General features: G+C 41.6%; 1 protein-coding gene across 2 annotated transcripts in view; it reads right to left on the minus strand.

Moving 5' to 3' along the window:
• Arhgap42 (Rho GTPase activating protein 42) overlaps nucleotides 1-16,879 on the minus strand; it is a 247,051-nt gene that overhangs the window by 70,516 nt on the left and 159,656 nt on the right. For both annotated transcript variants that reach the window (XM_029481163.1, XM_021171512.2), the window contains one exon: nucleotides 7,346-7,447. In XM_029481163.1, the coding sequence (XP_029337023.1) occupies nucleotides 7,346-7,447 (102 nt within the window). The remainder of the gene's footprint in view (nucleotides 1-7,345; nucleotides 7,448-16,879) is intronic.

Raw genomic sequence — 16,879 nt, forward strand, 5'->3', positions numbered from 1 at the left:
CAGTGATGGCCGACTAGGCCATCTTTTGATACATATGCAGCTAGAGACAAGAGCTCCGGGGTACTGGTTAGTTCATACTGTTGTTCCACCTATAGGNTTGCAGTTCCCTTTAGCTCCTTGGGTAATTTCTCTAGCTCCTCCATTGGCTATATTTACTTTTTAATCTTACCTCAGGACCAAAGATGGACCTGCTGGGGGGTGTCCACTTGATCTCATTTTCCCTCCTCCCAATGTAACCACATTAAATAAACCTGTCTTGCTTTTTACTATTAGTTGGGCTGTTTCAACTGGCTTCTTGAGGACAGATGACCTAGTTTTCTGGGTACAGATTGTGACTCTAAATGTGGTAAAACTCTATTAGCTGATAAAAATAGTAACATGCCTAAACTAAACTGTGCTTGAATGCAATATGGCTTATGGAGGATACTTCCTTTCCTTCTAGGGGAGATGTGAGCAGATGATCATGTGGTCACCGTCCAGTGAAACTCTGGGTACTGACTCTCTAGTGTCTGAATGTTACCTTGGAATGACAGCATTGCAAATGTGCACACTCGAAACTCTAGCTGAAGGAATGCAGTGCCTCCACAGGGTGAAGGCCTCTGCACCTGGCCTCCTCCAGACTTGGCTCTTCCCACTCATTGTCTCTCTATCTTATCACTACATGAATCACAGCCACAAAGCATGTGGTGTCCGTGAGGTTTTCCACACAATCACTCTCTGATGGTAGCAGACCCCTGACACAAGAGTCTGAAATCATCTCTTTAGAGATTTGGCTGCAGTGTATACAGTCATTCCTCTCAAGGCCCCACCCTTTCCAACAGAGACTGAGAAGGTAAAATAGTTATTTTTGCCAGCTTTCAGTCTTAGATGCTTTTGCTTATTAATATACAATAAAAATTGAACTCACTGAAGATTCTCAGAAAAAAACAGTCACCAGAGGGAAGCATACTTAAAGACTATGCCAGCTCCATTTCTTCTCAGCACAAGGTGAGGAAGGGCATTTTTAAGTTAAGTTAAGATTAATTCCCTTAGACTAGAGAGGCTGACTGGAAAAAAACTTAAGTCAGGAATAGTGACTCACACCAATAATTTCATCATTCAGGAAATGGAGGCCAGAGGATTGCTGTGAGTTCAAAGCCAAGGCAGACAACCACACTATACAGAGTGGTACTCTGTCTCAACAAACAAAAAAAGCAAAAGCAACCAGTGGAGGTATAAGGACAGCAACCACCTTGCAAAACCTTCAACCCAAAATGTGTCCTGTCTACAGTTGTGTAGGGACAAAGAACAGAGACAGAGGGAAACTCAACCAATGACTAGGCAAAATTGAAACCCATTCCATGGGCAAGAACCAATCTCTGACACTATTAGTGATATTCTATTATTTTTCCAGACAGGAAGCTAGCATAATTGTCTTCTGAGAGGCTCCACCCAGCAACTGACAGAAACAGATGCAGAGACCCACAGCCAAATATTAGATGGAGCTCAACAAGTCTTGTGGAAAAGTTGGGGAAGGATGGAGGGACCCAAAGAAGACAGGGACTTCTCAGGAAGATCAACAAAAAAGTCAAATAACCTGGAGTCTTGGGGGCTATCAGAGACTGAACTACCAACCAAAGAGCAAGTACAGGCTAGACCTAAGTCCATCAAACATATGTAGCAAATGTGCAGGTTGGTCTTCATGTGGGATCGCCAGTAACTGGACTGAGGGCTGTCCCTGAATCTGTTGCCTGCCTAACTATGGTTAGGATCTACATGAGGGCATACTGGAAGGAGAGGGGGCTGATATTGGGATGTAAAGTGAATAAATAAATAAATTTAATTAAAAAACAGACTTTGTCTATAATACTAGCAACAAATGTTGTCGCCTTTTTATGACTAAGTGAAACAACAGCATAATTCAACTTCCAAGTGGAATAGTTTGCAAGCAAACAATGAACAGCAGCAGCCATAATATCTGAGCAGCAGGTGTTCCTGTTATTTAGGGGGCAGAAGGGACTTTCATTTAAAAATGGATGAGTTCCATAAGAAAACAACATGGTTCCGTAGTCGCTTTAAGTCCTCCTAAATAGTAGTGTGCTGCCTTGGTGTGAAGTATGGAGAGGCCTCAGAGAAAATATGGGTGGTGGAGTTGGAAAAAAAGTTTAGAGTTTAGAGTTAGTGAAAGTATATGAGAAGACTGGGAACAAACAAACAAACAAACAAACAAAACCAGAAATGAACTGTATAGCACATTCTGCCAGGAGTACACTGCAAAAGCCTGTTGAGAAGGGATGGAGGGACAGACACAGACACAGAGAATTGGAAAGAATGAGAATCAGAAATTATGTCTAAAATGTGTTTATCTATTTATGTGTAGGCCTGCATGAATGTATGGCTCACTGCATGAATTCACGCATCCAGAGAGGTCAAAGGCTGTTGGATACCCTGGAGCTGGAGTGACAGACAATTATGTAATACTATGTGAGTGTTGGGAACCAAGTCTGAGTCCCCTATAAGAGCAGTTAACTGTTCTGAGACATTGAGCCATCGCCCCAGTCCCAGAAGATACAACCAGACTATCAAAAGGGTGGTTACAAAATATCTGCTTTGGCATGGTGTACAGGGGAAGTTACGGTAGAAACAACAGAGTGAGTACAGACCACAACCTATAGATAGTGCAAGGAACCAGAAGATTTCTATAAGGGGACTGCACAATAAATGGATTAATCAGGGGGCCAACTTACATGTAAGATGACTTTTGTGGTCATAGCCAAAGTAGCTGGTTCACTTCCATAAACAACGGTAAGTTGATAGGTGTGCGGTGATTGAAAAACAGAGGAAACAACGGAGTATAAATTCCATTCACCCAAAAAGAATACCAGCATGAACAGGTCATCGAAGAAGTTAAGGGGACATTTAGGAACGGCCACAATGTGTAAGGTTTCACAGACCCCTGAGGGGTGGTTGACTGTCCTGGCACCTCTGAGTGGTGCAAAATGCCCAGACATAGCAGGATCATGGCCTTTGACACAGGCAGTGTACACAAGAGAGGTGCAAAAGAGTTTATAACCTGAATGAAGGTGAAGAACTGGACACAGGGACTGAACCAAGACACTGGCTCCATTGAAGGTGAGGGTAAGAGGCATTTCTTGAAGTATTAAATGGAAAACTAAACAGGATGTCTAAAAGGAATCCACTTGTTCCCTTACATTCCTAACTGTAAATCAAATGAATATCCATTATTCTAAGCTCATTCTTTTTTGTTTGTTTGTTTGGTTTGTTTTGGTTTGGTTTTGGTATTTTGAGACAGGGTTTCTCTGTATAGCCCTGGCTGTCCTGGAACTCACTCTGTAGACCAGGCTGGCCATGAACTCAGAAATCTGCCTGCTTCTACCTCCCAAGTGCTGGGATTAAGTGGAGGTGTGTGCCTCCACTGCCTGGTTCTAAACTCATTCTTTATTCATTAGCATAACACAGAGATATAAAGTCTAGAAATACAGCCCCTCTTCCCCACAGCTAGTGCTGGGATGCAACTGTAGTATTGTGACACAAAACAGACCCTCTTTAAACAAGTCTGAGACATACTGTATATTCTGAATTCCTTGCTAAGTCTAGTATTCCTCAACTCTTTAGATAGTTTGCCAAAGAAAATTTTTAGGTTTTTCTCCTTATCCGAGTGTGTGGGTTGCAGTTTGGGGGTGTGCACTTGGCTTTGTGTGTTTATGTGGAGGACACAGGTCAATATCAAGTGTCTTCTTAGATTGATTTGGAGACATTGTCTCTCACCAAACCTGCAGCTCCTATTTTTAGTGAACTCGCTGGCACTAGCCCTAGAGTCAGTTGGACTCCACCCAAAAAGCACTAGTTACAGGTTTGTAACTCCTAGCTTTTAACTCAAGAGTCCAAGGACCCAAACACAGGTCCTCATACTTGCATATGCAATGTGTAGCAAATACATTATCCTCTGCCACATCTTCTCAGTTCCAAACACACAAGCAATTCCAACAGCCCAGGTCAATGTCTATAACTGTTGGTACTGTAGATGTATGAGTTACACACTCCATGAGTTCATCTCTCACCATTTCTGCAGGGCAAACTCTTAGTAATAAAAATTCTGTAAGCTACCTGGCACATTTTAAATCTGTGGAAATAATCGCTGAAGTTACATAAATAATAGTCAATATTTTTATGTCATATGAGGAATACAGAGCATGACCAGAGGCTAGGGAGGAGGCACAGGTCTTCAAGTGCAACATTGAGGAGGCAGAAGCAAGTGGATAGGTTTGAACTTTAGGATAGCCAAGGCTGCCTAGTGAGAGTCTAGCAAAAAAAAAAAAAATACATACATATATATATATATATATGTATATATATATATATATATATGGAGAGAGAGAGAGAGAGATACAGAGAGAGAGAGAGACAGAGACAGAGACAGAGAGACAGAGACAGAGAGAAGGAAAGAGAAGGAAAAGAGCACTCCACAATTCTCATGTCTTTGTTAACAACAGATTTTTCTTCTACTGAAAACATCTTATTAGTTTGCATTATTTAGAACATGGGACATGAAAACAATATAGTTTACATGTCTTCATTAATCGCCTCCCTCTTGTATCCTTCGCTGGCTTTTCATTGATTTGCAAGTGCTTCTTATATGAGTATTAGAAACTCCTGAGTTATGCTGTATAAACTCCCTAACACTTCATCATTTAATTTTGCTTAATATCTTTTAATATCAATATTTTTATGTACTCATGATCTTCTGTTTTTCCTTTATAACTTCTCTCTCTCTCTCTCTCTCTCTCTCTCTCTCTCTCTCTCTCTCTCTCTCTCTCTCTCTCTCTCATCCTGGAAAGAAATTACTCATTCACATATCAAATGTTATTTTTTATTCCAGCCAAAGTTAAGCCTGTGGTCTTAATGGGTTTGACTCTAGCTCTCTCATTACTTACTCCAATGGCTGTTTTAGTTGGTGGCTTTGGATCTCGGTCAAGACAAATTGACCATTTCATGCAGTGTCAGCCCCTAATTTTCTAAGAAAAATGAGTAATGAGGCAGCTCTGCAGGTGAGCAGACAGGGGTGTCCTTTTGAGAGCAGGTTAGTAAGCCTGATACTGCCCTGGAAAGAAGCAGGTGACATCTAATACCATATCACAGAACTAAAGACAGTGTGGTGACTTCACTCACCAACGTGTCTGATTCCTAGAGGAGCAGCAGGAAAGGCTCCAATCCACACTCTTCCTAATCCACACCATGCAGCCCTAAGGAGTGGCTTTAATCCAACTTCTGTTGTGTTGTGCTATGGGTCAGCCTTTCTAACTGCCACCTGTGTGTGCTTGCATATTAGAGAGTGATACTGAATATCACGGCTAACACTGTAATCCCTTTCCATCTCCAGTTACATAATGACCCCCAAATAATACCCGGCTATTCTCAAGCCTAAGGCACTCACAGCCACTAACAAGGACAGTATTAATACCAAGCTAAGCTGTCAGGGAGACTAGAGAAATCCTGTAAAGGGCTTGAATTTGAGGAACAGTTACTGGTTCCTGAAGAAGATGTAGGTACCATCTCAGTAAGCATGATTCTTATGTCTAAAGATACTGAACTTTCAGGCTATGCCTCCTGCCATGGCATGCCCTTGTTGTGGCTCACCGATGACACTCAGTAAAGGCTTCTGCCATATAACTACATCTATGTTCATACTACAAACATTTCTCTCCAAAGTTAATTCTAGTGCAATGGACAAGAAAGCATGAGGGAGTTCAAATATTTGTAATAGACAGACAATCCTAAATTACAGGACATAGAGCCAAGTCTTATAACATTAGACATGTCCAAGAAATGAGCCCAGTTTAAGAGAGAGCCTAGTTCAGATTAATGTCAGGTGGTCTCCTGTTTCATTTTGGCCTCAAGCTTCCCACAATTGCACAACCATATAATCAAAAAAGTTTGTAATGCAGTTAACTAATGGTAGAAGGCAGTGGTTTAAATGAACTCTTATAAAACATCAAGTAAAACAAACTTCCTAATACTAATCATCCTTTTAAGTTATTTTTTGTATTTTTAATTTTCTGTGTAAGTATAGTGTTTCTGCATAAATTTATGTGTGCCATGTGTATGCAATGCCCACAGAAGCCAGAAGAAGCTGTCAGATCCTCTGAAATAACTAGACTTGTACATGACTGTGAGCTACCAGATATGGGAGCTGGGAACTGAATCCAGGTCCTCAGCAAAGAACATCTGATTGCTGAGCCAGATCTCCAGGTCCTAATAGCTTTAAACTAAGACACTGGACATTCTCAAGGAGAATGTGAACATATGGACCAACAGGACCTTCCAGGTCTTTTTCTGACACTGGACTAAACTCTTCAACCTCTAAGTGTCAAGCAGCCATCGTGGCTAGACTTGGTAGTGGGAGATGGGAGGAATGAGGAGGGCAGAGATGCAGAGTGAACTTGGAAAGCAGTTCATTAGGGGAGGTGGCTTTCCTGGGAGACATGTCTGAGATTCTCCCCTATGGAATCTGCAAACACAGAGATGGGAAAATGGGGCTGCAGTGGATAACCACATAAGCAGGTTCTAAGGCCCAGAGCATGAGGAGACATCAATACTGCCCCGCACTGACAGAATCATGTGCTACATACATTCTGGGGCAGAGGGGACTGTCAGGATTTTGCTCCACAGCACCTTCCACTATCTGCATTCTCATGGGTCACCCTCTGCTACACACACTCTGGGTCCTGAGTGTGCTCCAGTTATGTTGCCCTGACACGCCAATGGCAACAGAATTGGTATTTACACCCCCCACCCTGCCCTGAATGAACTCCACCTGAGACTGGTGCTGCACTGCTCCAGCCTGTCAGAACTGCCCTTGACAGTGCTACGTACACTTATACATTACCAATAGCAAGAACAAAATCTAGCATATTCAGAACAAGAGAATATAAAAATTGCTAGCAGGCATACAGGAGTAAATGTCTTTGAAATAATTGATGTAAAACCGTCGAGATTTCAGCACATGCAGTTGTCTGTCCCTGTCCTTCCCCTTGCTGGAGCAAAGCCTTAAGAAACAATGTCACCATCATTTCAACTTTAATGTAAAGACTACAGTATGAACTAGATTGATCCTGTCTTTTTAAAATATGCCCAAGAAGAAAAAGAAAAAAAAAAAACAATACTTGTTTCAGGCTTTCTCATTGCTGAAGAAAACACTTATCTTACACAAAGAACTGTCAGTACTGACTGCCACACAGTGTAAACTCGCCCAACTATCCACCGCTACTGCCATTTAAGAAGTTACAGGTGGGGATACATCCAGGCTGGGAATTTTGATGTCACATGACTTAATGTGCATGCTTACCTCTTGCAAATGAGACTCCTTTTTCTTAGCCGATAAATTCAGATGTTTATCCAGAATAGAATAGTATTTTTCACTCTCTTTGTCAAATTTCTTCTTTCCATCCTAGGGAACAGCAATTTGAACAAAAGAGATTCAGATCAAAGCATCAAAGAAGCCTTCATTTCTCCATATTCACCATCCTCATCATCCTCACCAAGGGGTCAAACTAACGAGGTCAAAACCTTAATTTAATAGATAGGACACTGTCTACATCATATCTTTAATGAGACCAAGATGTAAATGTCTAATTTTTTAAAGATTTTGGTAATTCCGATCAGTAAACACATAACCAGTCTAGAAAATCACCCCCTAACTCTTCACAGAATCACCTTCTTCACCAGGAGAACTTGTCTGACTCTGGAGCTCCCCCTTCTGTACCTCTCTTCCCCCTTCCTTCCCATCCTCCCATGGTTTCTCTTCCTTTCTTTTCCCTTTGTTTCCATCCTTTCCCTCATCCTCAGTTGTATTTCAGCCTGAAACTTGCTATGAAGAGCAGTCCAGTCTAAAACAAGTTCTAGCAATTCCCTGTCACTTCCTATAGAGCAGGTGACTGATCACCACTAAACAAGGAAGAGAATACACCCTTCAGACTAGACTAGAAAGAATTTCCTCAGTGCAGTATAGAGGGTGGCTAGGTGACACTTACATCCAAGTTTTGGTGTTTTAAATAATTCGATTTTACAGACAAGAAAGATGTTTAGATTTTTGTAGTTTCAAATAATTAAATAAAATTACAACTGAAACAAATAGAATATTAGTGACATCTATATCACATTCTCTGGATGTAACTTTAATAGCTGGCATTTTCTTATTCCTAAACCCTTTTCTTTTCTCTTCTCTTGACTTCTTTTCTTTTTTCCTTTTCTATTCTATTCTTTTTCTTCTCTTCTTCTAGGTGGTGGTGGCAGAACCTGGAAACAGGATGACCCTTCAGGAAGACAGTGAAGAACATTGCTTCCTTGGAAGTATAAGGAAATCTCTGACAAGAGTGGGCACATCTGGACTCATCTTCACTAACCCCAGACACTGTATGAAAAAGGGAATCCTGCTCCATTTGTGAGGTCATGTACAACAATTCCAAGCTTAAACTACCTTGGCTATTTCAGTGTTTTTCAAGCTGCAGCCTTGACCAGATAAAGCTTTTCATGGGCAAGCATTTCATGGTTTGTTTAAATGCCTATCTCTGGCTTCCTTCATGTGGAGTGATTGGTTTTGTGAACCAGTTTTGTGTCAACTTGACACAAGCTAGAGTCATCAGAGAAAAGGAGCCTAGGTTGAGGAAGTGCCTCAGTAAGATCCAGCTTTAAGACATTTTCTCAATTAGTGATCAATGAGGGAGGGCCCAGCCCCCTGTGGTTGGTGCCATTCATGAGCCGGTAGTCCTGGATTCTATAAGAAATCAGGCTGAGCAAGTCATGGGAAGCAAGCCAGTACACAGCACCCCTCCATAGCCTTTGTATCAGCACCTGCCTCCTGGTCCTGCTTAAGCTCCTGTCCTGACTTGTTCCAATGATGAACAGCAATGTAGAAGTGTAAACCAAACAAATCATTTTCTCCCCAACTTGCTTTATGGTCATGGTTGTTTCATGACAGCAATAGAAACCCTGACTAAGACCCCGAGAGTCCAGACTGTCTAAGAAGAAGTCCTGTGGCTGGTGTGCACCAGGCCTTGCTTTGGTATGTGCATAAAGTCACGGGGAAGCAAGGTGCTGCTTGACGGGATGGCACTGGACCTATTCCCAAGTGCAGGATTTGCAAATGACCAGGCAGACTCAGTTGAATGGAGAAGTACTGCCTAAACAATTAGACACCTGAGCTGAGCTTTAGGTGACTTTGAAGTCCTGAGATACACACTGAATATCTGTACATCGAGGGATTACATCTGCAAAGAAGGGAGGAGAAAAGGAAGTGGTGAACGAAGCAAGAACCTGTCTCAAAAAAAAATAAAACCTTCATCTCTACATATATTTACTACTTCAGGAGAAGCATTACCATAAGAAACACATTGAAAACTCCATTGAAAAAGTATGATGAACCCACATAACACAGGATGTGGAAAAGACACTCCTCCAAAGACCAGACAATCCCAAGCTTCTAAATGGGAAGAGGATGCAGTCATTTCAATCAGTATTTCCCAGCCATGGGCACTCATATTTGGCTCCAAAACAAACTGTCTTCATGTCCCCTATCAGAGAGAATTCTGCTTTCATGCTGGCATGAGGGAACAGCAGATGTTTAATGAGCAAATGAAATTTTGTTTGTAGCGGTAGGCACCTTGATTGCACAGATATTCTAACTGCTCAGTCAACTGGTACATAAGACCCAGGGGATCATTCTTCAAATAATCCATAACTGTCTAACTTGGATACAAAACATCTAATATCTGTTTGTGAGCAGCTACACAGGGACAGTCAGGCTGACAAAGGGGCTTCCCATGCTAGGCACTGAAGGAACTGGGTTCAGGAAGAGGGTGCAGCTGTTGGAAGGACACTTGCATCTTGTTTCCCCTTAGCATTTGGTGACATTTTGGAAAATGTTAATTTGATGCTAATACATCAGCCCATCTGGCAACACAGAAAGCAATTCTAGAAGCAAGTTTTGAATTCTTCCTGGCCCAAGAGCTAAGACAAAAAATTAGAAGACATACAGGAGGCTATAATGTACAGAGTTCTAGAAAACCAAAAATAGTAATTCACACCACCCTACTGCTATGACTCAGTACTCATGTGATACAGGTCTTGCATGAGGATGATTCCAGAAACTAACTCTTATGTCTTGTACAACTAGAATTTTCTCTGAAACCAGTGTCACAGAGGGGAAAAAAATGATCCATGAACCTTTATATGTATTTGATCATATGGCCATTGTCTTCTTTGTGTAATAAAAAGATTAAAAAGACAAAAAACCTACCTATCATCATGACCCTTTCCTGAAGGCCACTTTTGTACTAGGCCACCATTTAAAACAAAGCCAATGGAAATAAAGACTTCATGAACACAGAAGTGGTAGTGGAAAGGGCTATTGATAAGATGCTGCAGACTTAGGTGAAGTACTGTGTAAGCTGGATTGTGTTTAGCACCTTGGCTGAGGCAGACATGTGTGTGTGTGTGTGTGTGGAAAGCTACAAAAAGACAGACACATATAAAGTAGTCCAAAGTACTGATTCAGTTCTGAGACCACATAACAACTAAAAGTGGCAGCTATTAGCATGGCTGGTAACCTGACTCCTTCTCAAAGCACAGAGCATGGACTCTTCAAAGATCTATAATAGCTGAGTCACTGTCTTACATAGTGCTGGGGGAGCCATGCCAACTCACACTCCAAGTGTCAACTTCACTATCAGAGTGATTAGTTACTACAAAAATCTAATAGTTACAAAATCTTAGGCATACCGTGTATGAGAAAAGATTAAAATGCACTACTGCTAAAACAGTGCTAACTCAAAACCTGCTGCTGGGTACAAGAGAATACTCTGAAGAACAGTGTGGAAGTTTAAATGAGAATGGACCTCATAAACTCAAAGTGTAATACCCAGTACCCCAGTTGGTCAAACTGTTTGAGAAAGATTAGGTTTGTTGAGGGAGCTGTGTCAATAGGGGGAAGCTTTGAGGTTTCAAAAGACTTTTGACATTCCTGGTGCTGTTCCCCTCCCCCCTCTCATCTATACCTGTGGGCATACTTTACACAATAATGGCCATGGTCTCACCCTCTAAAATTGTAAGCACCAAAGAAAATCTTTCCTCTATAACTTGCCTTGGTCTTGGTATCTTATCATAGCAACAGAAAAGCAATTAAGACAAAACGATCCCACTACACTTAGATAATTCAAATAGAAAATTTCTAATCATACCTCACCATATTTTCTCATTGTGTTGGCTTGGGTAAGGAGAGAGTCCGAGACAGAGTCTCATATTGCATCACCGACTAGCCCAGAACTCTATGTATTCAAGGTACCAGGAGCCCTTCTTCAGCCTCCAGAGTTGTCTACCATATTGGTTACATTATTTTCTATAGAACACCACTACAAACACCTATTCAAATAGCAATATTGGCAACCATTAAATTACAGCTCAAAAATTCCTTATTTTTAAATGAGGAATAAATATTTTAAATTTCTTTTACAAACAGAATGCACACATAGGATTAATTCTGAAGATTATTTCATTGTTGCAATTGCCACTCAGGCCACTATAAAATTTACCCTGTAACTAATTATGTCATCACTGTAGTGATTCCATTGTCTACATCCCCAAGAGCTACATGCTTTGAGATATCAGCACCAGGTTAGTACTGAGGACAGTGATGTGAAGAATATCAACAGGCACAGTTCTACTTTAAAATAAGGGCCATGTTTTATTTTATTGTTTTTTATTTTCTCTCTGTGTGTTTTTTGCCTGCATGTATGCCTACATACCACACACATGCCTGATGTCTATGGAGACAGAAAGAGAAGTCATATCCCCTGAAACTGAAGTTACAGAGGTTATGACATGCCAGGTAGATGCTGTGAGTTAAACTTGAGTCTTCTGCAAGAACAAGGATTGATCTTAAGAACTGAGCCCTCTCTCCAGATCCTGAGTGTATGTTTAAATAATCACCATGGTAGACATTGGCACATAGGCACAATCAAGACAGCACCAACAGCCACCTCCAGCTAGGATTCTCCCTCGACTTTTGTTGTTGTTTTTGTTGAGACAAGATCTACTATATCCTTGGCCTTGACTTTGCTATCCATTTGAGAATGAACTTGAACTCATCATCCTCCTGCTTCAGCCTCTAGAATGCTGAGATTGCAGGCCTGTATCATCTGTCTAGCTTTTTGTAATGGTGGGGTTTGTATCTTATAAAAGGACAGAGAGTCTCTTCTTTGTAACATGTGCTTTACAAGGTTCCTGAGCCCAAGGCATCCCCCATGTAGACATCCTATTGATTGGGAGCCGCTGTGTAGCTTGTATAACAATACCCTTCCAGTGGATGGATGTCTCTGTGATTTCCTATCTCATCAGTCAATTCCCCACCAACTTCCCCATCCCAGAATGCCAACAGACAGACATTCCTGAGTAGTTGCAGCATTCTCATCACCCATATTGCCCCTTTCCCAATTACATCACCATGAGTAAATGATATTCAACATAAGAAAACAATCTCATATTTGGACATACAGGGTATCCTATACATGAGAAAGAAGGATACAAAAATAGACACAGATAATACAGACATGAAAGCAGACTCAACACAGAGAACAGAAAACCCAAAGTGTAATAAGGATGAGAAGAGATGTTCAGGCTCATTAACAAACAGAGAATACCAAAGGAATTCATAAGATGTTCACATTAGAATTATTAGATGTTGCCAAACACTAGAGAATTGAATGACATTGGCTAGCAAGATTACTCAGTAAGTAAAGATGCTTGCTACTCAGATGATGACTTAGTGTTGATCCCCAGGACCCACATGGTGGAAGGGGAGACCTGATGCTCACCACTTGTTCTCTGATAGCCTACACACTTGTAGCATACATGCATCACAAACATACACAAAGTAAATAAATGAATAAATAAATATGAAGAAATATGAATGCTAATATACAAGACTCTGGTCTTCTCCTTCTTCTGGAACTGAATGGGCACATTTCATTTTAGAGGGAAGGGTTGTCGTAAGCATCCCAGACAGACCTGCCCTCAGAAACAAGTTCTAAGTGATTTTTAAAGAACAAGCTGACATCTTGTTAATGAGTACACCTTTTATAAATCATTAACATTAGCCTTTCCCCCACTCCTATGCTTGTATCTTATGCACATATATGTATACATATCATGTATGTACATGGAGACCAGAGATAGACTTCAAGTGACTTTTGTTCATCAAAGCAGGGTCTTTCTCTTTAGCACCAAGCTCATAAGTATACCTACTCTTGCTAGTGAGCTTGACCCCCACTCTCTGTATTTCCGGCATTGGAATTACTGTGGGTTCTGTGCCCACCTGGTGTTTGCATGCTTTTTACAGACCTAAACTCCAATACTGACACTTACACAGCAAGCATTGTACCCAGTGTGCTCTCTTCTCATTAACTTCCACCCCTTTACCATGTTATTTTATATCTGGCACCTATACTTTGAGGTGACCATGACTAAAAGAATTAAGAGGGAACAAATCTTTCGTAAAATTGGAGAGAAACAATTTGCCTACCCTAAAAGGTAAGCTTACCAAAATTTTACTTTGTGAGCTGATACTATCATAGTTACCAGAACAAGGTCAGGTGTCAGTAGAAGCACTGTGGGTAATCAACAGAGAGCCTGGGCTATTTGCACACACACACACACACACACACACACACACACACACTGCAGCAAATAAACCACAGAAGCTCTTCTTTCTTCCAGAAAAATGTAGGGTAAAGGCAGATAAGAGGAAGAATGAGAGAGGGCACAATGGGGAGGGGAAAGAAGAGCAACAAAAGGAGATGGAGGGAGGAAAGGGATCAGAGGAGGGAAAGTCATGGTGCAAGGAATTCTGAAGTTTGAGGCCTTCTGGCATAGAGGGCTCCAGAACAGGTAGGCGGGGTTGGTCTCTCATCTCTGCTTGGCCTTTGTGGACCAAGCATCAGGAGGAGGGCAATATGAATGGGCTATGATATGATGAGCTCTGACACAATGTTATAAATAAAATTACCATTTTGTAACTCTATATTCCAAACAGGACATTTGGAAAATAACTCTGGGCAACTGAATTCTGAGATGCCCCCATTAAAGTTACCCAAACCTTTTTCTACCCTAAGCATTAAATTTTCCCTTTGTTTGCAGATCACTGAAATAGATAAACCTGGTGCAATATAGTAGTGTGACAAAGGTTATATAGTATGCTTGAGATAGGAACTATTTGTGATTGGAACTCAGGAAGGTATTCTCCTCTAGTCCTGAGGGACAGGTAATAGCAGGCAGAAGTCAAATTTTATATTGTATTAATTTTAAAGCTGTTTTACATAAAATCTCCTAGAATCAGAGATTGGGGGCAAAGTTCCTGCTAAAGCTTCGTGTGTGTGTGTGTGTGTGTGTGTGTGTGTGTGTGTGTGTGTGTGTATGTGTTTGTATATGTATATGTGTATGTGAGTAGATGTACATGTTTGTGCCTGCAAGTTCACATGTGTGTGCATGTGTATATGTGTGGTGAGCACATGTTTGTATGTGAATGTCCTCTGTGTGTGTGTGTGTGTGTGTGTGTGTGTGTGCTTGTATGTGTGAGAGTTTTGTGTATGATTGATGTAGTCCTTAGGCAATAAAATGGAAGGACAATGAATGTGAAACAGGAAGGATAGCCAGCACAAGGGTTCATGACCAAAGCAGCCACTGTAGCAGGAGGAAGTATCCAGGTGCTCAGAAAATACAACACTTCTCATTCACTCCTTTGAAAGCCCCTGTACCTTGGTGAACAGCAACAAATAGCACTCTTGCCCAGATGTCTGCTCACCTTTCCCTCCAGAGGAGAGTCAGCCTCCAGGGAGGGCTCTGACTCCAGGACTCAGCAAGGAGGCAGAGCTGAGTCCCAGACCTCTGAGCACCTTCCCCACCAGAGGAGAGTCAGCCTCCAGGGAGGGCTCTGAAACCAGACTCAGGTGAGAGCACCATCTTGTATCCCAGGTCTCTCAGAGACCAGTCCCCTTAGGAGAGAATGTGGGCCACAGAAGCAACACAGCTTCTTATATAGGGTCCCTTCTGGTCTACATCTTCAGCAGGAGGCAGAGCTGAGATCCAGACCTCTGGGCCTCATCCCCACCAGAGGAAAATTGGCCTCTAGGGAGGGCTCTGACCCTGGGACTCAGGTGAGAGCACCATTTTGTATCCTAGGTCTCTCAAAGATCAGTCAGGAGAGTTTGCAAGCTGCAGAAGCAGCAGAGCTTCTTGAACAAGGTCCCTTCAAGCCTTCATTTTGAGCCAGGAGGAGGAGCTGAGACCCAGACCTCTGGGCAACTTCCCTGCCAGAAGACAGCCTCCAGGGAGGACTCTGACCCCAGGACTCAGGTGATAACTCCATCTTGCATCCCATGGCTCTCAGAGACCAGTCCGAGCAGGAGAGCACATGGGCTGCAGAAGCCACAGAATTTCTTGGACAGAGTCTCTTCCAACCTTCACCTTCAGCCAGGAGGTGTAGCTAAGCTCGAGCCCTCTGTGCACTGTCCTTGCAAGAAGAGAGCTTGCCTGCAAAGAGTGCTCTGATCACTGGGACTCAGGAGAGAGTTGGACTCCCAGGAGGGCTGACAGAGGCTAACAGAATCACAGAAGGAACAAGCTCAAGCCAGAGACAGCTAGAACATCTAACAGCAGAGATTTCCAGATGGCAAAAGGCAAATGTAAGAATCTTACTAAGGAAAACCAAGAGCACTCAGCATCATTAGAACCCAGTACTCCCAGCACAGCAAGTCCTGGATACCACAACACACCCGAAAAGCAAGATTCGGATTTAAAATCAAATCTCATGGTGCTGGTAGAGGATTTTAAGAAAGGCATTAATAACTCACTTAAAGAAATACAGGAGAATACTGCTAAACAGGTAGAGGTCCTTAAAGAGGAAGCACAAAAATCCCTTAAAGAATCCCAGAAAAACACTGCAAAACAGGTAGAAGACCTTAAAGAGGAAATATAAAAATTCCTTTAAAAATTAAAGGAAAACACAAACAAACACGTGATGGAATTGAACAAAACCATTCAAGATCTAAAAATAAAAGTAGAAACAATAAGAATACGCAAAGGGAGACAACTCTGGAGATAGAAATCCTAGGAAAGAAATCAGGAACCATAGATGCAAGCATCAGCAACAGAATACAAGAGATGGAAGAGAGAATCTCAGGTGCAGAAGATTCCATAGAAAACATGGACACAACAATGAAAGAAAATGCAAACTGCAAAAAGATCCTAACTCAAAACATCCAGGAAAACCAGGACACAATTAGAAGACCAAACCAAAGGAAAATTGGTATAGATGAGCATGAAAACTTTCAACTTAAAGGGCCAGTAAATACCTTCCACAAAATTATAGAAGAAAACTTCCCAAACCTAAAGAAAGAGATGCCCATGAACATACAAGAACCTTACAGAACTCCAAATAGACTGGACTAGAAAAGAAATTCCTCCCGACACATAATAATTAAAACAATGAGTACACTAAATAAAGATAAAATATTAAAAGCAGTAAGGGAAAAAGATCAACAAACATATAAAGGGAGACCTATTGGAATTACACCAGACTTCTCACCAGAGACTATAAAAGACAGAAGATCCTGGATGGAACCTAAGAGAAAACAAATGCCGGCCCAGGCTACAATACCTAGCAAAACTCTCAATTACCATAGATGGAGAAACCAAAGTATTCCATGACAAAACAAAATGCACAAAATATCTTTCCATGAATCCAGCCCTTCAAAGGATAATAGAAAGAAAACGTCAACACAAGGAGGGAAATTATGCCCCAGGAAAAGCAAGAAAGTAATCCTTCAACAAA

This window comes from Mus caroli, chromosome 9 (assembly GCF_900094665.2).
Source record: "Mus caroli chromosome 9, CAROLI_EIJ_v1.1, whole genome shotgun sequence".
In the NCBI taxonomy this organism is placed as follows: domain Eukaryota; kingdom Metazoa; phylum Chordata; class Mammalia; order Rodentia; family Muridae; genus Mus; species Mus caroli.